The sequence below is a fragment of the Pecten maximus genome, chromosome 16 (genome assembly GCF_902652985.1).
Source record: "Pecten maximus chromosome 16, xPecMax1.1, whole genome shotgun sequence".
Classification (NCBI taxonomy): Eukaryota; Metazoa; Mollusca; class Bivalvia; order Pectinida; family Pectinidae; genus Pecten; species Pecten maximus.
Genome location: NC_047030.1, coordinates 16363553 through 16386079, shown reverse-complemented (window position 1 = coordinate 16386079; position 22527 = coordinate 16363553). Strand labels below are relative to the sequence as shown.

The following is a 22527-nucleotide window of genomic DNA, read 5'->3' as shown; positions in this document are numbered from 1 at the left end:
ACTCCTAAGATGTGATTTCTCTGTCACCCCCTAAGATGTGATTTCTCTGTCACCCCCTAGGGTGTGATTTCTCTGTCGACTCCTAAGATGTGATTTCTCTTTCAACTCCTAAGATGTGATTTCTTTGTCACCCCCTAGGGTGTGATTTCTCTGTCGACTCCTAAGATGTGATTTCTCTGTCATCCCTAGGGTGTGATTTCCCTGTCACCCCTAGGGTGTGATGTCTCTGTCGACTCCTAAGATGTGATTTCTCTGTCACCTTGTTATATTGATACAGTGACATTACATATTACAGATCCACCCTTTTAACATTGTTCTGCGAGTACTAGATGTGATTACCATCATTGTACCAGCTGCTCTACCTGCTGCCATGACAATAGGCACAGCATACGCTCAGAATCGACTGAAGAATGATAGCATCTATTGTATTAGCCCTCCAAGGATTAATTTTGGTGGTCGACTAGATGCCTTCTGCTTTGATAAGGTACTGTTCTTTAATTAAGGTCTCACCATAATATAAGTTATAGATCAGAATCTGGTAGACGGGTACAGTATTACTGGGTCAGTAATATTATGGTAGCATTTGAGGTTTTGGAGAAGTTGGAAGGGGTATTCCTATAGAGCACTTTCTGGAAAGATTTCAGATTTTTTACTTCCTATATTTTTGCAGAATCTCATTGAAATCCTTTGAATGTGCTATACTCTATATAGGAATATCCCATCCAATTTCTTCAAACCCTGATAGCAAGATGTCAATATTCATGCAGTCTCGCCATCCATAAAACTTTAAAGATTGTATTTAACACAAAACATGATGAATGTCATTGTATGATGACAGAACGGTTATCAAAAATATATTTTCCATATCCTCTGACAATTCTATCATTCAAAAACTATCTTATAATGAATACTTTCACTTTTACTGTTGGATGTGATCGGATAAGACATTTTATGTATTCCAATGCTATAAAAAAATTTCAAATATCTGACAATTTTTAATATTGATATAAAAGTGAAAAAGAATTAAAAGCATAAATCCTTATAAGACTTTGGTATTGGTGTGGTTTGTCTGAATAAGCTCCCAGTCTTCTGATATTATAAAGTGATAACTATGGTTGTTGAGTCTATGTATAATAATCATCTGGAGAAATTATTATGTTTGTTACAGACTGGGACTTTGACTGAGGACGGTCTCGACATGATGGGAACCATTCCGGTCCACAACACCAGGTCAGCTATATATTTGTAACCCAGTCACCATTATAGTATATGTCACAATAACATTTATCTCGGTGACTATTGATCAAACCTGGAATCCCTGGATTACTAATCTGAGGCTCTCCTCATTTAGTGAAAGTCATTAGAAAGCAGACAGAATCTAACTCTGATGACACATTTCAGTTATATTCAAGCTTTTTCATTGCCATGTAATGATAAAGTTCATTCTCTACTTTTAAAGGTTTACATATTGCCGTTTAGTTTATCTTAGGATAACTTTGTCTGTCCATCCTACTGTCATTCTTCACTGTTTATCACAGGATAAATATGTCTGTCCATCCTACTGTCATCACAGGATAAATATGTCTGTCCATCCTACTGTCATCACAGGATAAATATGTCTGTCCATCCTACTGTCATACTTCCCTGTGCATTTATTTGAAACATTGATTTATTCCTGTAAAACTACATATTGAAATTAACTGGAATTACAGGATATTATGGTCATTAAAGATCCTGTCATGATTATTTTAAATTGTCTTTGTTTGCAGTTTTCTGCCTATCCAAACAGACCCGTCTAAACTGGACCATGGACCTATTTTAAATGCCATGGCTACCTGTCACTCACTGACCATGATAGATGGGGAACTGTCCGGGGATCCTCTCGACTTGATCATGTTTGAATCCACAAAATGGGTAAGTTCTGCATGTTCATATACTGCTTATATATACTGTAGAATTAAAATAAATGTACATATTTTCGTGCTCTCATAATTGATGACATAATCAAATTTTAACCAATACCAGTAGATACAAGGATGAATTGTCACATCCAATATGTTTGCCAAAGAAACTAGACTGTAAATACAATTGGTGTGCTCTTAGTTATATTGTATATATACAATAAATATTTCCTCCGATGTATTAGAATACCATTCAGACACATTCTTATTAGATAAAATAATAACTACAAACTAGTATAACAGATGAGAAAAGGAAGAAGGCTAGGTGAAAACTTGTGTTGATTGATGATTACATTTTAAGGTGCTGGAGGAGCCTGGACGAGACACAAGTAAATTTGATACAATGATGCCAACAGTTGTCAAACCTTGTACAAGAGACACATTCCTTCCTAACCAGGAACAGGTATGACACTCAATATCTCACATATTGAACATAATCAAAAAACAAAGTCTGTTCTTTTACTTAATATATAATCCTTTCCATTATTCAGTTTATTTTCTTATCAATTCTTTAATAACATTATTAATATTAAGTATAATTAATTAGATTGATTTCAATCTGTTTCTGATTTCTGCAGCCTCCACTTGAAATTGGTATCATCCGCCAGTTCACATTTTCTTCTAACATGCAAAGGATGAGTGTTATCACACGAGAACTTGGCAAAGAACACATGGAGCTGTACTGTAAAGGTGCTCCTGAAAAAATTATCTCCCTTTGTGTGTCATCTACAGGTAAGTACAGGGTATTTTATCTTCTCTGCTAGTTTGTTAGGGTCTGTTTCCATCTGTTGTTACAAATCCTAATCTGAACTGACAATAAAGCCCAATTTGGTTGTACAAAGTGTTGTGTATCGCATGTTTATTAACAACATCAGTGATAGTAAATGATGTTGATACAATCATTGAAAAATGTGGAATAATTGTGACCTACAGCGCACAAGTCAAAGGCTGACAACTAGGGTTGGTAGAATGTCAGAAACTATCATTTATTGTCAAATTTTGTATTAACAAAAAAATCTAAAACATTTTGTTTGATCCAACAAATTTAAAAGTAAGACTCCAGTCCTGTATTCTTACTGATTCTGAAAAAGTATATCAGGTTTCTATTAAATCGACATCTGTTTGTTTCAGTGCCAGTTAATTTTATAGAAGTACTGCAGAGTTACACTTTACAAGGACATAGAGTGATTGCCCTTTCCTGGCGACCTCTTGACCCTAAACTTACCTGGCATCAGTCTCAGAGGATATCTAGGTAAAATCTTACTTTAATACCTACAATAGGTTTTCCTTATCACTAAAGTGTGTTGTTTTGGTGGTGTACTAATTTTGAAGGTATGATTTAGTTTCTTATCTTTATTTTCACTCTAGAAGAAAAAATACAAACTCTTGTGTCATATATCTGGAATCAATCAAGCCAGTGTGAAAAAAATAGTTGTTTGTTAATCTGGGAATGGCTCTAAGCTTACCATAATATACATGTTTGTTGACAAGAGTAATCATTGATAACTTGTGAATGCCATAAGTTTACCGACCGTTAACTTGTGAATGCCATCAGTTTATTGATTGTTAACCTGTGAATGCCATTAGTTTACTGACCATTAACCTGTGAATGCCATCAGTTTATCGATTGTTAACCTGTGAGTACCATCAGTTTACCTATGTATGTGTTTGTTGACAGAGTAGTAATTGTTAACCTGTGAGTACCATCAGTTTACCTATGTATGTGTTTGTTGACAGAGTAGTAATTGTTATCCTGTGAGTACCATCAGTTTACCTTTGTATGTGTTTGTTGACAGAGTAGTCATTGTTATCCTGTGAGTACCATCAGTTTACCTATGTATGTGTTTGTTGACAGAGTAGTAACTGTTATCCTGTGAGTACCATCAGTTTACCTTTGTATGTGTTTGTTGACAGAGTAGTCATTGTTATCCTGTGAGTACCATCAGTTTACCTATGTATGTGTTTGTTGACAGAGTAGTAATTGTTAACCTGTGAGTACCATCAGTTTACCTTTGTATGTGTTTGTTGACAGAGTAGTCATTGTTATCCTGTGAGTACCATCAGTTTACCTATGTATGTGTTTGTTGACAAAGTAGTAACTGTTATCCTGTGAGTACCATCAGTTTACCTTTGTATGTGTTTGTTGACAGAGTAGTAATTGTTATCCTGTGAGTACCATCAGTTTACCTATGTATGTGTTTGTTGACAGAGTAGTAATTGTTAACCTGTGAGTACCATCAGTTTACCTTTGTATGTGTTTGTTGACAGAGTAGTAATTGTTATCCTGTGAGTACCATCAGTTTACCTTTGTATGTGTTTGTTGACAGAGTAGTAACTGTTATCCTGTGAGTACCATCAGTTTACCTTTGTATGTGTTTGTTGACAGAGTAGTAATTGTTAACCTGTGAGTACCATCAGTTTACCTATGTATGTGTTTGTTGACAGAGTAGTAATTGTTAACCTGTGAGTACCATCAGTTTACCTATGTATGTGTTTGTTGACAGAGTAGTAACTGTTATCCTGTGAGTACCATCAGTTTACCTTTGTATGTGTTTGTTGACAGAGTAGTAATTGTTATCCTGTGAGTACCATCAGTTTACCTATGTATGTGTTTGTTGACAGAGTAGTAATTGTTAACCTGTGAGTACCATCAGTTTACCTTTGTATGTGTTTGTTGACAGAGTAGTAATTGGTAACCTGTGAGTACCATCAGTTTACCTTTGTATGTGTTTGTTGACAGAGTAGTAATTGTTAACCTGTGAGTACCATCAGTTTACCTATGTATGTGTTTGTTGACAGAGTAGTAATTGTTAACCTGTGAGTACCATCAGTTTACCTTTGTATGTGTTTGTTGACAGAGTAGTAATTGTTAACCTGTGAGTACCATCAGTTTACCTATGTATGTGTTTGTTGACAGAGTAGTAATTGTTATCCTGTGAGTACCATCAGTTTACCTTTGTATGTGTTTGTTGACAGAGTAGTAATTGTTAACCTGTGAGTACCATCAGTTTACCTTTGTATGTGTTTGTTGACAGAGACAAAGTGGAGAAGGATATGATATTCCTTGGATTGATTGTAATGCAGAACAAACTTAAACCCCAGACACGGCCAGTGATCCGCAAACTCATCGAAGCTAATATTCGCTGTGTCATGATAACAGGTATATATGATTCTCACTTAATTTAAAAAGTAAAAATTTATCGTAATGGTATATAATACAAAATGGCTACAAAGGTTTGCGATCAATTTTTTGGCTGATTGGGTGATTTGACTTTCATGGTTGCCATGCTCTCGTTATACCATTAATAATCTTAATTAATTTCCTTTTAAGTAAATTAGATAATCTGGTAGTACATACACAAAACTCATTTTAACCCAGATTAATCTTTTGGTGATTAAAAGATTGGTGAACTATCAATAAATGACAGTCATAATATCGATTGTTTTGGGTCAGTCTGTTCCTAACTGTACTGCTTGTTAATGCTTACACTACATATTTTATATACATATATCGCAGTTGCTAGTGAGGTGATGTGTGTACAGTATATGGTAATGTTTGTTGAAGGAGACATGATAGAGACAGCAGTGAGTGTAGCCAGAAACTGTGGTATGGTACCACCAAATGACAAAGTAATCATTGTGGACGCTGTGCCACCTGATCGAGATGGACCAGCTCGTGTAGAATACAGACACTCGGAGATGCCGTCTGACAGTGGTACCGGCGTCTCTCTGGTAATTCACCTGCAAGTTTAAGCTGGTTCCTGGATTGTACTCAGTAATATATAAGTACTGTAAAACTATTTAAATGTTTTTACAGTAGAAAGAATTTTTTATTAGGAATGACAAACTGACATATTGTTGATATGGTGAAGAGTTTCACAACATTTAGAGTATGGTTAGTTCTTTCCTTGTAGACCACCTTTCCCTCATTTTGACTGCTATCATGTGTCTATCAGACCACTTTTCACTAAAACCAAGAATCGTCAACACGGTACATGTACAGTAAAATCCTATAGTCAGAATTCAATTTTATGGTCAGTATTAATTCAGTATTTATATTAAAGCAAAAAAGCCAGTCAATAAGAATTGTAAGCATTATATGATGCTTTACCAGTCAGTAGGCCATATGAATTTCATAACAATTTTTGAATCATTAAGTAATAGTAGTATATAAAGTCTCTTGGTAATATCGATGTATCAATGTATCCTCCTCATATCGTTTTTGGAAATCCAATGAAAATAAAATCTTTTGGAGTTGTGCATTTGTGTGTATTTGATTTCAGGAGTATTCCCAAGTACACATGGATGGCTCTGATATAAATTTCCACTTCGCTATAAATGGGAAATCTCTATCTGTGATAACCAACCACCTTCCCGATCTACTGTCCAGGGTAAGTACAATACAAACCAACCACCTTCCCGATCTACTGTCCAGGGTAAGTACAATACAAACCAACCACCTTCCCGATCTACTGTCCAGGTAAGTACTATACAAACCAACCACCTTCCCGATCTACTGTCGGGGTAAGTACAATACAAACCAACCACCTTCCCGATCTACTGTCCAGGGTAAGTACTATACAAACCAACCACCTTCCCGATCTACTGTCCAGGGTAAGTACTATACAAACCAACCACCTTCCCGATCTACTGTCCAGGGTAAGTACAATACAAACCAACCACCTTCCCGATCTACTGTCCAGGGTAAGTACAATACAAACCAACCACCTTCCCGATCTACTGTCCAGGGTAAGTATAATACATATTGGTGTGGAATCTGAATGATAAAAGTCAACAGTCTCAATAAGTTCTTTTTCAAGTCATCTATTTATATGTGAATGTCATCAAATCTATAGTGTTCAATGTTTTGTGAATTGTAAATCATTTTTTGTTAAAATGATACATTGGATGCACAAATTCAGTAAAACTGTGGATTTCTTGTCATAAATAGTCATGTACTATACACACACCTTATTCTTAAATCCTCAGCTTGTGTCCTTCACAATTTTGCTTTCCTCTAATGTGTAACTCTGAATGAAATCAATTCTAAAACATATACAGTGTGAACTACATGCGGTTGTAAAACTGCTGACTAAAACAGACCAGCAGAGACGTTCCAATGATGTGTACATTTCATTTTTACAGATCTGTGTAGTCGGCACTATTTTTGCAAGGATGAAGCCAGATCAGAAATGTCAACTTATAAACAAGTTACAATCTCTTGGGTAGGTTCATAAGAATACCTCATTAGTCCCCTACCGGTTAAACCAGGCGGACTATGGCTTTCCTCTCTGTCTTACATTACGTAACTACAACATACAAAACGTCAATGTTTGTCAATGTTTGTCAGTGCTCAAACGACATCGGTCCTTTAGGGATTTTTATCAAGCTTCACACATGTACAATGAATGATAAATGGAGATTAATATTTCGGAGAGGTTTGAGTTTCATGGTTTTTGGGTCAAGGTCACTGATGCTATTATAGTTTGGGCGGGTAGGGGACATGTGTTGCTTTAGCGATACCCTGTATGTTTGTTTCATGTTGTTTTTATTTTACATTTGTGATACCACTTGACATTCAGTATTATATTTTTGTCCTGTCAGTTCCTCACATTCTTCATCATCACTCTAGCTGTTGTGTGAACTGACTGATTTTAAACGTCAGGGTCAGATCAATGAAACTCAACGATACATGTTCTCTCTTCATACTACCATAGTTTTAAAAGTATGAATTTGTTATCCAGTAAATCAAACATTTTAAAACATCGCAAGTTATTGATTTTTGAAAGTCGAAGTTTGAAGAGTAACAATCTATCTTCTATGTTTAATATCCCTACTTTAAGGGTTTAAATAGATATGATGGATTACATTTATATCAAGCTAAAAATCTTCCATCATTTTATGCTTTTGGTACTTCGTCATTTGCTTTTCTCATACTTTCTCTCAACTATTGAATTATAAAACTAACTTCATTTGTTTCTTGAAACAAATTGCATCTGCAGAGTGAAATTTTCCCTTCTTCTATATCGTACAGATAGTCGAAGGAATTAACAAGACTTATTGGTATTAACATTTGTCATTTGTAGGTATCATGTGGGTATGTGTGGTGATGGTGCTAATGATTGTGAGGTAAGTGTGAAGTTACCTAATAAATGTTCATGCCAAAGATTATCCACAATAAAAGATTTCAATTTGTAACATAACAACAAACTGAACAATTATATAGTGACAAAAAGGAACACTGTAAACTCTTCTCATTCCACGGAAGTGCATACAATTTATAACACCTTGTGAATTCTTCTCAATCCATGTGGAGTGTAATTACTATACACTTTTATTGTACCTTCACTTTCACCAGCTATCTTGTAGCCTGGTGGACTGTCAAGGCACCATGTATGACCTGGTAATCACCTCCTTCCATTCCTCTCATCTCTCTGCCTCTCCATTGTTACATCTAGCTGTGTTAACCTCTACTCGATGATGATAATCTCCTATTTCTTTTTATAATACAGGTGCAGAATAAATAATTATACTGTTTTGTAGGCTCTGAAGGCAGCCCATGTAGGAATATCTTTGTCAGAGGCAGAGGCGTCCATAGCAGCACCCTTCACCTCCAGCATACCACACATAGAATGTGTCTACACTGTAATAAGGTGCGTACTTACACCGTCATAGCTAGAGTAGCATAGGGGTGAATCAGTCACACTTTAGGTGAGACCGAGTCAGTCACACTTCAGGTGAGGCCGAGTCAGTGACAATTCAGTCGAGGACGAAGTTGTCACATTTCAGTCGAAGCTGAGTCATGTATACTTCAGGGAAGGCTGAGTTGGCTAGGAAAGTAAAAATATATTGAAGTGAACAATTTCTGGCTAAGAAATGCACACACATAATTCATGAAATTTTGTTTTATTCATTTGTTCAATTGCCAAATTGTGAACTTTCTTTATTGATGAATCTTTACTACTTGAAAAATCTGATAATAAGGATAATATTGGTGCAATAATGAATTACTACACAGTTTCTCTTTCCTTCAGCAAATATTGGTCATTTTGTAAATATTTAGTATATTAGCTAGCAAGGAAGAAAATTAAGATTTCTATTAAACATTTTCTATTGCAGAGAAGGCAGGGCTGCTCTTACCACTTCTTTTGCCTGTTTTAAGTATATGGCTCTATACAGCTTTATACAGTTTGTGTCTGTGATGATTTTGTATTCCGTGAGTATCCTATACAATTTGAGTGTTTATCATGAAGTGAATACCTTATCAACTTTATGTGTGAATAGTATATATAAATATTGGTAAATATAGTTTATTTTGAGCTTAATTAGAGGATTGAATCGAGAATATAAGACCTTGTATCAAAACTTTATTAGACACATAATTGAATATTTTACTTTTAACTGTGTAAAAGATGTTTGTAAGTAATTTGCATGCTGAAAAGGAAATAAAAAAAAGTAAATTAATGCATCTATCTTGAGAAAAAATATTATGAAGAAATGAATTGTAAACAACATTACAACACAAAATTGCCTTCACAATTGTAGAGTCTCGTAATTTTTTTTATAGATAACAAGTTAATTTGTGTTTTTAAAAATATATAAACGAGATTTGATAATTACCTGCCACCAGGTTGTAACTGATGTTGTCATACTTCTCTGTTTCCAGTTTGAAGCCAACCTGTCTGATACTCAGTTTTTGTATGTAGATCTCGTCATAACAACAAGTATAGCTATATTTAGTAAGTACTAGTGGTGTCCATTAGCAATAATTAATTAGTCAGTATCTAAGATAGCCATCTGGGCAGATATTTTGAAAAGCACCTACTGAGAAATGAATTTCAGTCAAAAAGTTTCACTTTTAAATTTGTTTGTTTAAAAATAGTTAAAGATAATAAACTAGGGATGGAAGGAAAACATGTACAGAAATCATAGTAAGCTGAACAGACCCTTGGAAATGTTGTCCGAGCTATTGACAGAGAAAAATTGAGATTTGTGGTTATCTAATAATCTTTCCATTTCAGTGGGTTACACCAAACCAACTTTAGTGCTATCCCCTAAGCGACCACCCGGTAGTTTGGTTAAGTTGTCCAATCTGCTGTCCATCATTGTCCATGTAGTGTTAGTTGCACTTGTTCAAGTGGGTGCTTTATTCTACCTAAAATCACAAAGCTGGTAAGTATTGTTGTTGAAACCATTCAAACAATTAAAATAAAATAAAAACTTTGATTACGTCTTTATTTTTACCAACACAGGTTAATATTGAAGTTATATTACCAGGTTATCTTAAATATATATACTAGGATGCTGATATTTTGCATAATGATAGCTTTGGGTTTTTCTTTGAGTATCAGTTGGTATTCACTTGAAATATGTTATCTGTACAGGTGTGCTATGTTCTCAAATACCTTGTTAAAGTTGCATCTCAGAAGCCTAGTTGTCCTGGAAAAAATCTATTTGAAGCAGGTTTTTGATGCATCACAACAAAATTAATACTAATATGTTGTTTCTATTTCAGGTACACAAGAGCACTGCCAAGCCATGATGCTGAAAACACCAAGTGCTGGGAGACCACAACTATATTTCTGGTATCCTCCTACCTCTATATGGCTGTGGCATTTTGTTTCTCGCGCGGACCACCCTACAGGAAACCTATTTACACAAACAGTATGTACAGCCAACAGACTAGAATACTGAAACCTCAGAAAATTGAGTTGAGACCTATAAAATAAATTTTAGGTTTCCTGTAGTTAAGTTGATTGGGAAAACATTACAACTATTTTAGCATCTAATAGCTACAGACATCAAAAAAGCTACAAAACATAAAATACAATCATTATGAAATCTGACTTTACTGACCACTAACTTTAATGACATTAAATCAGTGTCTGCAGCTAGTGTCAATGGAGCATATTGCCGTTCTTCTAGTTACATTAGTCGAATGATACTGACGTGACTGTCACATCCAATACATTGATTCAGTCCCATACAGTGTCAGTAAAGTTAAGTTTCAATGTATATGGTAAAACAATCACATTGCTAAAACAAAGATATTCTACAGACATCTGCAAAGCTATAATTATTATGATTTACAAATAAACCCACAAAATCCCACTTTGGAGTAGCCAGCTAAGACCCATAAAGTCAGGATTAAACAATGATTACTTTAATCATTCTTTAAAAAACGTGTGATATTGTTTTTGTATTGCAGTTCCTTACCTTATAACACTGGTGTCACTTGTGTCATTTTCTACAATGATGCTGTTACTAGCTCCTCATCCAATTCTCAATTTCTTTGGTGTAAGTATAGTTATATTGCTACTACATATATAGAAGTGACTTTTCGATTGACCAAGTACCCTGAAATCAAAGAAAAATTAACTCCTTACTCCAGACTGTAATTTTTACCAACTCTTGTGAAGAGACATTTGTCCATAAAAGGAAAAGTAGGTATTATACATTCAGTCAGTTGAAAGTTATTTTTTAATAGTTTGGTTGTTATAACATCAGATCTGTTTGGGATGTTAGTTTATTTGAGCAATTGGCTTATATACACACTTTATATAATTCATTTTGTGTTTTAACTTGATGTAAGATTACTAACAAATATGTTCTTCCAGATAATGCCTTTATGGGAGAAGAGCTTTGATTTCCGTCTGTTGATGCTAGCATTTCCAGCTACACATTTGGTCCTGTGTTGGACAGCTGAGGTAATTATATAAGATTTCTCCAAAAGCACTGGATATTGAGAAAATTTGCATGGAAAGGCAAAGCAATTTTTACAACAAAGCAGATGGTTGCACAATGATCATTCATGTCAATTTTCTTTACAACCGGTTCATTATTTCCTGATGGTGTTGTACACCCTTCAATATCTACAAGGCTAAATTTTTAGCCCACCATCATCAGATGGTGGGCTATTCAAATCGCCCTGCGTCCGTGGTCCGTCGTCCGTCCGTCCGTCCCTCCCTCCGTCCGTCCGTCCGTCCGTCCCTCCGTCCCTCCGTCCGTAAACAATTCTTGTTATCGCTATTTCTGAGAAAGTACTGATGGGATCTTTCTCAAATTTCATATGTAAGTTCCCCTTGTTGCCTAGTTGTGCATATTGCATTTTGGGACCGATTGGAAAACAACATGGCCGACAGGCAGCCATCTTGGATTTTGACAATTGAAGTTTGTTATCTCTATTTCTGAGAAAGTATTGAAGAGATCTTTCTCAAATTTCATATGTAGGTTCCCCTTGGTGCCTAGTTATGCATATTGCATTTTGGGACCGATCAGAAAACAACATGGCCGACAGGCAGCCATCTTGGATTTTGACAATTGGAGTTTGTTATCGCTATTTCTGAGGAAGTACTGAGGGGATCTTTCTCAAATTTCATATATAGGTTCCCTTTGGTGCCTAGTTATGCATATTGCATTTTGGGACCAATCGGAAAATAACATGGCCGACAGGTAGCCATCTTGGATTTTGACAATTTGAGTTTGTTATCGCTATTTCTGAGGAAGTACTGAAGGGATCTTTCTCAAATTTCATATATAGGTTCCCTTTGGTGCCTAGTTATGCATATTGCATTTTGGGACCAATCGGAAAACAACATGGCCGACAGGCAGCCATCTTGGATTTTGACAATTGAGTTTGTGTATTGTCCAATCTGCTGTCCATCATTGTCCATGTAGTGTTAGTTGCACTTGTTCAAGTGGGCGCTTTATTCTACCTAAAATCACAAAGCTGGTAAGTGTTGTTGTTGAAACCATTCAAACAATTAAAATAAAAAAAATCTTTGATTACGTCTTTATTTTTACCAACACAGGTTAATAATTGAAGTTATATTACCAGGTTTATATAATATCTGAAATATATATACTAGGATGCTGATATTTTGCATAATGATAGCTTTGGGTTTTTCTTTGAGTATCAGTTGGTATTCACTTGAAATATGTTATCTGTACAGGTGTGCTATGTTCTCAAATACCTTGTTAAAGTTGCATCTCAGAAGCCTAGTTGTCCTGGAAAAAATCAATTTGGAACAGGTTTTTGATGCATCACAACAAAATTAATACTAATATGTTGTTTCTATTTCAGGTACACAAGAGCACTGCCAAGCCATGATGCTGAAAACACCAAGTGCTGGGAGACCACAACTATATTTCTGGTATCCTCCTACCTCTATATGGCTGTGGCATTTTGTTTCTCACGCGGACCACCCTACAGGAAACCTATTTACACAAACAGTATGTACAGCCAACAGACTAGAATACTGAAACCTCAGAAAATTGAGTTGAGACCTGTAAAATAAATTTTAGGTTTCCTATAGTTAAGTTGATTGGGAAAACATTACAACTATTTTAGCATCTAATAGCTACAGACATCAAAAGCTACAAAACATAAAATACAATCATTATGAAATCTGACTTTACTGACCACTAACTTTAATGACATTAAGTCAGTGTCGGCAGCTAGTGTCAATGGAGCATATTGCCGTTCTTCTAGTTACATTGGTCGAATGATACTGACATTACTGTCACATCCAATACATTGATTCAGTCCCATACAATGTCAGTAAAGTTAAGTTTTACTGTATATGGTAAAACAATCACATTGCTGAAAACAAAGATATTCTACAGACATCTGCAAAGCTATTATCTTTGTTCCTGGTTATGCATATTGCATTTTGAGACTAATTAGAAAACAACATGGCCGACAGGCAGCCATCTTGGATTCTGACAATTAAAGTTTGTTATCGCTATTTCTGTGAAAGTAATGAAGGGATCTTTCTGAAATTTCATATGCAGGTTCCCCTCAGTGCCTAGTTATGCATATTGCATTTTGAGACCAATCGGAAAACAACATGGCCGACAGGCAGCCATCTTGGATTTTGACAATTGAAATTTGTTATCGCTTTTTCTGTGAAAGAACTGAAGGGATCTTTCTCAAATTTCATATGGAGGTTCCCCTTGGTGCCTACTTATGCATATTGCATTTTGAGACCAATCGGAAAACAAAATTGCTGACAGGCAGCCATCTTGGATTTTGACAATTAAAATTTGTTATCGCTATTTCTCAGAAAGTAATAAAGGGATCTTTCTGAAATTACATATGCAGGTTCCCCTCAGTGCCTAGTTATGCATATTGCATTTTGAGACTAATCAGAAAACAACATGGCTGACAGGCAGCCATCTTGGATTTTGACAATTGAAGTTTGTTATCGCTATTTCTGTGAAAGTACTGAAGGGATCTTTCTCAAATTTCATATGTAGGTTCCCCTCAGTGCCTAGTTTTGCATACTGGGACCAATACGAAAACAACATGGCCGACAGACAGCCATTATAGCTAAATCTTAAATTCTATATATAGGTTCCCCTTGTTTGAATAGTACTAGAGGGCTGTTTCTGAATTTACACAGATAAGTAAGACTTAGAGGAAGGGAAAAGTAGGGAAAAGATCAATCTGACATGGAACCTATAAAGATCATTCAATGGTGGGCGCCAAGATCCCTCTGGGATCTCTTGTTATTTTTCCAGTACACGCTGACAGCTACCAAATGTGTGAAAAAAATAAAAGCTTTATGCAAAAAGAAGAAAAAGGCACAAGACACATACAAGTATATACGCAGTGAAATAATGATGACAGATTGGCCCCCTATCAGTGAAACTTCATCAGGAAATGACATACAGGCTATGGATCAGGAGGCCAAGGAGGAAGAAGAAAGTAGGAATGCAAAGATGATCAATTAATGTTAATCAACTGTGATGTCTTAAAACATGTTTAAGCAATATTTCGTTATTTGTAGCCTGGTGTTTTAGAATTTGCACTAAGTGCAAGCTTAGGGTCATTATTTGTTGGTTATTAACATGTTTTGTTATTAAATTAACAGTAACTGTCTGTGATCTCTGTAACAACTTACAATCTGGAAAACTTCTGTCAACCTGCTCACATGGTTAAAACTCATTACCGATTACTGCCTGAGATCAATAAAAAAAACTTACACCCCAGACAAACTTCTGTCAGGCTGTTTGTTCTGACGGTTAAAACTCGTTACTCGACGCTATTTATGATTTCATCTTCTTACATTATTACTCACTTCATGGACAGCTTCTCATTTTTTCATCCATCTCAGAAAATAATCACTCATTTTCATGTCTATTAAACGACAACAAGAAACAAAGAGATATACAGACACCTTATAAGGTAATAGGAACTCTGCCATCACTGTACTATAGAATACATCCAGTAATATGTCACTGTTGTACATCTGGTTTGATAAACTTAAAAGAGTCTTCAATGCAAATAGATACTAACAGACATGAGGTTGAGAAACAACACTAACAAATAGCTGGTTAAAACTTTTGTTGAAAGTTTAAAGGCTACAGGTCTTGGTATCAGTTCAAGTCTCGAGGAAATCTGGGGTCTGCTTTACATATTGAAAAGCTGTAGTGTATAGAGAGTAACGATAAGATTTATTTTTCTCTGAAAATCTTAACTTTGAATCAATATTAGCATCAAATATAGCTTTATAATAATGTGTAGTCATTTAGCTGTTGTTGACAGGAGACAGCAAACAGGCTTCATTCAAATGTTTATTACAATTATAACCAAGCTGATGCTGGATGTCTGAGGACAGAATTGTATCCAAAGTAATGTTGATCATTCTTTCTGCCATTTCCTTTGATTTGCCCATGTAATCAGTATTACATAGTTAACCACTCATGATTTATCTTTTATTTTGATATTTTTTATGGTAGCTTCTCTCCTTTTATGATTTTAGACTATAAAGTTTATCATGTGTAATGCTGCTTACGTTCTCAACTGAAGCTTTATGATCAGTACATTAATATACACTCATTATATAAAATAGAAATTAAATATCAATTCTTCACAAAGTCTAGTGAGGTTTATTTTTTTTTTTTATTTTTCTTTGATGTGTTTATGAGTTGATGGGAACTTTTTATCATTCCTTGTTTAAAGTTTTTTCATGGTTCCCTCACTGCCAATCATTAAAATTAGTGTACTTATAACCTGTACTGTAGGTAGTTGAGCACTTGCAGTTAATTTTGATGATTATCTCGGGTGTTATGTCCCTTCAATCATATGGCATCTGAACAAATTTTAATAACCATCTTTATGAGACTGAACTCTATGGCCGTTTTCGTTTTTGCAATCCAAATGGTTGGACCAGTTGGACTTGTGTTGTTCGTTTATGACATAAAGACGGACCTGGTGATTTTATATTGTTTTCAGACGAGCCTTGAAAAAGACTTCTAAGGCCTGTATTAACATTTGCAGGCCCATCAAGATATGTTATGAAATATTACATTTAAAAACTGGCGAACCGGTTTGTCCGCATAAACGAAAAGGCCCTATGTCAACATTAGGTCATAAAATATTGGAATAAGAGATATCTGTATATTTTATTTCAAACCAGTGTTGTAACTTGTACATGACATGTGCTGTGAATTTGTTAATATCTTAATATCCTGTGTAAATTTTTATGTCAAAGACTATGTCGATTATATCTACCATTGATGTATATTGTAACGATGACTTTAACCAAGAACTTGTGATACCAAGGCATGTTTGTATAATTATATTGTCAGAACTTGTGATACTAAGGCATATTTGTATAATTATATTGTCAAAACTTGTGATATTAAGGCATGTTTGTATGATTATACTGCTGTTCTAGCCAAGTTCAGAAAAGACCCACTCATATCAGTAGGCACTCTTATTCAACACACCAGTTATAGTATTATAGGATTGATCAGTTGTAAGATTGATTTCAGAATATAAATCAATGTAAAATTAATTACAATGAATATCCTTTTGAAACTTCTGTGCCAAGCACATGCATTCTTTTCAGAAATAATTTAACTTGGCATTGGTAATATATATTGTGTTCAAGAATATCATCTTTACGATGATGATGATGATAATGATCCCAAAATTACACATATGTAATTATGTTATCGACAAATTATTTGTGTATATTTTTGTCCATTATATTAAGCATGTATATATGACTGTTTGATGTATGTTTACCAGGTGAACTTTAGTAATTTGTGGTAAGTAATGTTTGACCTTGGCTCTATGGTGCTGGTACATTCCGTGAGAATTTAACTCCTAACACTGCTTCTCATTATACAGGAGACGGACATAATCTGAGTAGATCTTCAAACTTCACTGACAGTAGGCTTCATCCTAACTAGTATTATTCATTCAAATAGGGGATTGGATATGATTGGCTGGTTAAGTAGGTCTTTAAGACTTATACAGCTGTATAGACTTCAGATTTTTTCATTCCTCTTTTTGTCCTAATTTTTTTTTACACAACAGAATCATTTTCTTGACATTAATAATCTGTAGCATATTGTTAATAGAAGCTTTTATATTTTGTATTCACGGTCTTAAATCACCTAAATAACATGTTTTTCCCCTCCTATCCTAATTCTAAGGATTAATAGCCAAAATAAAACATACTTTGACATTCCAATGATTTCACATTGCATTTCAATGGTTTGAAACATTTATTTTTGTAATTATTCATGAAAAGATATCATTTATTTCTTTTAGCTTGAATTAAATGGCCTTGTGTCAAACTATTTCTCCTGGCCAAATACTGATTTCATTGAGATCATATAAATGGAACATAAAAACACTCATACTACTTTGTTTGGTTTTGAAGTCCCAAACAGAACACAAGACAAAAATGTCACTTTTTCTGGATAGAATTTAAATAAAAAGAGAAAACTGCCTTCTCTACTTCTTCAGTATGATACTGTAAACAGTGATTTATTTTCTCGTGGTGTTACAGGTACCTGTACTTAAATTTAACCATTACTAGAGTATCATGGCACAAACGCTATTGTTGTGTATCAAAAAGTGATGTGCCTGAACACGTGTTATGTAGAAATATTGTTATAACTATCACACTCAGCTTATTATGTACATACTAAACTAATAATGAACTCTCTGAAGGTACTCCAGAACTGAGTAGTGAATTCCACAGTAACTGTAAATTAAATGTATCTATTAAACTTTGACTAATAATCAGAAATATATTCCTTCATGTTTTCCATCTGTACTAATACAGGATCATTCATTCACATATGTTTCTATTTAACTCATAACTCTGAAGTAAAAATAAGTAGGTAAAACACGGTTCAGCAAAGCTAAGTAGAAAATTTGTCTCTGGTCTTGTGTAGGCCTAATCACCACGCATAAACATTAGTGATCACATACATTGGGTTTTGTTAGCTTCATCTAGAGATGATACAATTATTGCAAGTGTAAATATTGTCAATTTATGACATTGTGTCATAAGGAGGTCGGTTATGTGACCTTGCTGTGCATTAAATCATTACAACTGTCATCATAATACTCCATGTCGAATTTTTGAGGGTTTAAAAACAAACAAATATTTATGCTGATCAGTAATATTAATTTAAGCATAATTTTCTTGAAAGAATATATAAGCTTTAAAATCTATAAAAACAATCTTTTCTGTATTATTATAATTCTTTGTTTTAAAAGATCACTGAAAATTTGTAACTAATATGTGTATTTTTATAATATGTATTTATCAAACTATGCAATATTTATATATAACATGCAAAACTTGCCTATAATTTTTCTTCATGAACAAATTAGGGGGAAATGTACATCTTAGAAAAGTTAGTTTTATACTAATTAAGCTTTGTGTGTTTTTAGCCCACCATCATCAGATGGTGGGCTATTCAAATCGCCCTGCGTCCGTGGTCCGTCGTCCGTCCGTCCCTCCGTCCGTCCGTCCGTCCCTCCGTCCGTAAACAATTCTTGTTATCACTATTTCTCAGAAAGTACTGAAGGGATCTTTCTCAAATTTCATATGTAGGTTCCCCTTGGTCCCTAGTTATACATATTGCGTTTTGAGACCAATCGAAAAACAACATGGCCGACAGGCAGCCATCTTGGATTTTGACAATTGAAGTTTGTTATCGCTATTTCTGAGAAAGTACTGAAGGGATCTTTCTCAAATTTCATATGAAGGTTCCCCTTGGTGCCTAGTTATGCATATTGCATTTTGAGACCAATCGGATAACAACATGGCCGACAGGCAGCCATCTTGGATTTTGACAATTGAAGTTTGTTATCGCTATTTCTGAGAAAGTACTGAAGGGATCTTTCTCAAATTTCATATGTAGGTTTCCCTTGGTGCCTAGTTATGCATATTGCGATTTGAGACTAATCGGAAAACAATATGGCCGACAGGCAGCCATCTTGGATTTTGACAGTTGAATTTGTTATCGCTATTTCTGAGAAAGTACTGAAGGGATCCTTCTCAAATTTCATATGAAGGTTCCCCTTGGTGCCTAGTTATGCATATTGCATTTTGAGACCAATCGGATAACAACATGGCCGACAGGCAGCCATCTTGGATTTTGACAATTGAAGTTTGTTATCGCTATTTCTGAGAAAGTACTGAAGGGATCTTTCTCAAATTTCATATGTAGGCTCCCCTTGGCGCCTAGTTATGCATATCGCGATTTGAGACTAATCGGAAAACAATATGGCCGACAGGCAGCCATCTTGGATTTTGACAATTGAAGTTTGTTATCGCTATTTCTGAGAAAGTACTGAAGGGATCTTTCTCAAATTTCATATGTAGGCTCCCCTTGGCGCCTAGTTATGCATATCGCGATTTGAGACTAATCGGAAAACAATATGGCCGACAGGCAGCCATCTTGGATTTTGACAATTGAAGTTTGTTATCGCTATTTCTGAGAAAGTACTGAAGGGATCTTTCTCAAATTTCATATGTAGGCTCCCCTTGGTGCCTAGTTATGCATATTGCGATTTGAGACGAATCTGAAAACAACATGGCTGACAGGCAGCCATCTTGGATTTTGACAATTGAAGTTTGTTATCGCTATTTCTGAAAAAGAACTGAAGGGATCTTTCTCAAATTTCATATGTAGGTTCCCCTTGGTCCCTAGTTATGCACATTGCGTTTTGAGACCAATCGGAAAACAACATGGCCGACAGGCAGCCATCTTGGATTTTGACAATTGAAGTTTGTTATCGCTATTTCTGAGAAAGTAGTGAAGGGATCTTTCTCAAATTTCATATGTAGGCTCCCCTTGGTGCCTAGATATGCATATTGCAATTTGAGACCAATCTGAAAACAACATGGCCGACAGGCAGCCATCTTGGATTTGACAATTGAAGTTTGTTATCACTATTTCTGAGAAAGTACTGAATGGATCTTTCTCAAATTTCATATGTAGGTTTCCTTTGGTGCCTAGTTATGCATATTGCGTTTTGAGACCGATCTGAAAACAACATGGCCGACAGGCAGCCATCTTGGATATTGACAGTTGAAGTTTGTTATCGCTATTTCTGAGAAAGTGCTGAAGGGATCTTTCTCAAATTTCATAAGTAGGTTCCCCTTGGTCCCTTGTATTGCATTTTTGGACCAGTCTGTCCTGAAAACAACCTGACAAACAAACAGCCATTATCGTTAAATCTCAAATTTCTTATATAGCTAGGATTCCCTTGTTTGAAAAGTACTGGAGGGATGTCTCAATTTGCACAGATTAGAGTAAAATGAAGGGAAAAGTAGAGAAAAGATCAATCTGACATGGAACCTATGTAGATCATTCAATGGTGGGCGCCAAGATCCCTCTGGGATCTCTTGTTTTCTCTGTGGATGTTATTTTATTGAACATTGAGAGATTAATAAATTTATTTTCTTTTTCTTTTTCTGAACATTTTAGCATACTAAAGAAACTGCAAGATTATATCAAATTGATGAATTTGTATGATTGCGAAGGAAAAGTTCAGATTTGAACAAAGTGAATACAGCAGAAATGAGAAAACACTCATCTGTAATGATACAGTTAATTTTGTAAAAATGTTAATATTTGAGATTTTATGAAAAAGACAATTTTTTTAAAAATATATAAATTATGCTTTGTTTTGACTTTGTAGAGAATGGTAATCATTTATTTTAGAAGGAAAGATGGCTTCAAAAGAAAATGAGATGCACTCAACAGCATATTTTGTTTCCTATATACCAACACATCACTGTCTACATGTTCCTGTGATAACCATGTAAATAATGGCCAGTTATTCAGCAACAGTTTACAACGAATGAACGCAAAATTTTATTGAACGTCTGTAGTGTTATAAGCATATTGTAATACAACTTTGAATAGATATTTAAATCTGATTCAATCCTTTTGAATTTGAAATATTTCTGAAATATCACAGTTGAAATTTTGGATCAATGTTACTGTCAGTTCAGATAGATCTATTGGACCCTGAAAACCTCAGAATAGAAAATGATTCACTGAACTAGAAATATCACTTAAATAATGACACCAACACGGGAAGAATGCATGTGTTGACCAAACTAGCATACCGTTGTTCATTTTAATTATTATTCTATGCCCTCAGTACAAAGAAGGAAACACATGGTCTTAAAATTATCTTGTTTTTTTATTAACTAAAATAGAAAACTGAAACAGGTGTTGAATATAGTATGTATGATATATTCTACAGTATGAAAATGCTGATTTGTCTCGCACTTTAAAATAATAGTTCATGAAAGTTTCTGTAAGAATTATATGTAATACATGTACAATGAATCTGTGTTCCTGTTTCAATCATGTGTGATTGTATAGAGATTTCTGAGAGTTTATTTTCTCAATAATACAATATATATATATAATTATATATATATATATAGGTGTGATGTGCAATAGAATGAAATGGTTAACAGTAAGATTTGCTATATAGCCAGTGTTGGTGTTGGTCCAGCCATATTTTAAGACTTTAGGTCCAATTCATCAATGACAAGTCCTACAAGAACAAAACAGCAGAATGAAGTTTAACAAAATCAGTTTGGCTATACTGATGGAAGACATTGGAATTTACATTTATTTAGAAAAGACGTGTACAATATTTCAATTTATAAAAGCTGTTGAATGCAATGCAGACAATTTATTTTTTTCTAATTATTGAAACTGGTACTAGCAGTACTATCAATGTCAGTGTTAATGGAATGGGGAAAACTAAAGAATACATTGCCTAAGTATTATCGTGTTTGTTTGCAATGTGACAACTATAATGTGATTTTTTGAGGCAAGGGACAAAATGCTAACATATTAAAGACAGTTTTATGTGCTAAATGATTAAAAAGACCATTGGTACAGTATTGATGCATTCCTGGTCATAATTTATACATCTTTGTAATATTTAGCTAATTACCTTGCCCTAACAACTATGTAAAGTTATGCAGTGCGCAATATTTGTCATCAATGTTTTCTTTTAACTACTTTTAAAAACCATCCAGATTTTGGGTCTTGATATTTGGCTGATTTTTTTTTCTGAGACGATACCCAACAATGTTCAACATGACTTAAATTTAGGTAACAGTGGTATAATTATAGAGTAGAAAAAACTATTAAATGACTTCTGCAAAATCAAATGGACCAAAGTTATATTTGGCCAGCTATATTTAGTTATATTTGGCCAGCTATATTTAGTTATATTTGGCCAGCTATATTTAGTTATATTAGGCCAGCTATA

The 22527-nt window shown here is 34.7% G+C and overlaps 1 protein-coding gene across 2 annotated transcripts in view; it reads left to right on the top strand.

Annotated features, from left to right (window-relative positions):
- LOC117344906 (probable cation-transporting ATPase 13A3) overlaps nt 1-22268 on the top strand; it is a 43440-nt gene extending 21172 nt beyond the window's left edge. The window contains exons 14-34 of one of the 2 annotated variants that reach the window (XM_033907789.1): nt 296-484; nt 1169-1230; nt 1770-1914; nt 2263-2364; nt 2540-2693; nt 3093-3213; nt 4997-5121; nt 5527-5693; nt 6245-6352; nt 7107-7186; nt 8048-8090; nt 8505-8614; nt 9081-9177; nt 9628-9700; nt 9983-10133; nt 10477-10625; nt 11170-11258; nt 11579-11668; nt 14484-14670; nt 17002-17021; nt 20926-22268. In XM_033907789.1, the coding sequence (XP_033763680.1) occupies nt 296-484; nt 1169-1230; nt 1770-1914; nt 2263-2364; nt 2540-2693; nt 3093-3213; nt 4997-5121; nt 5527-5693; nt 6245-6352; nt 7107-7186; nt 8048-8090; nt 8505-8614; nt 9081-9177; nt 9628-9700; nt 9983-10133; nt 10477-10625; nt 11170-11258; nt 11579-11668; nt 14484-14670; nt 17002-17012 (2253 nt within the window). In that variant the 3' untranslated portion in view covers nt 17013-17021; nt 20926-22268. Of the gene's footprint in view, nt 1-295; nt 485-1168; nt 1231-1769; nt 1915-2262; nt 2365-2539; nt 2694-3092; nt 3214-4996; nt 5122-5526; nt 5694-6244; nt 6353-7106; nt 7187-8047; nt 8091-8504; nt 8615-9080; nt 9178-9627; nt 9701-9982; nt 10134-10476; nt 10626-11169; nt 11259-11578; nt 11669-14483; nt 18659-20925 lie in introns of those variants that run through there. The other variant, XM_033907788.1, reaches the window with a different exon arrangement.
- The last annotated feature ends 259 nt before the right edge of the window (nt 22269-22527 follow it).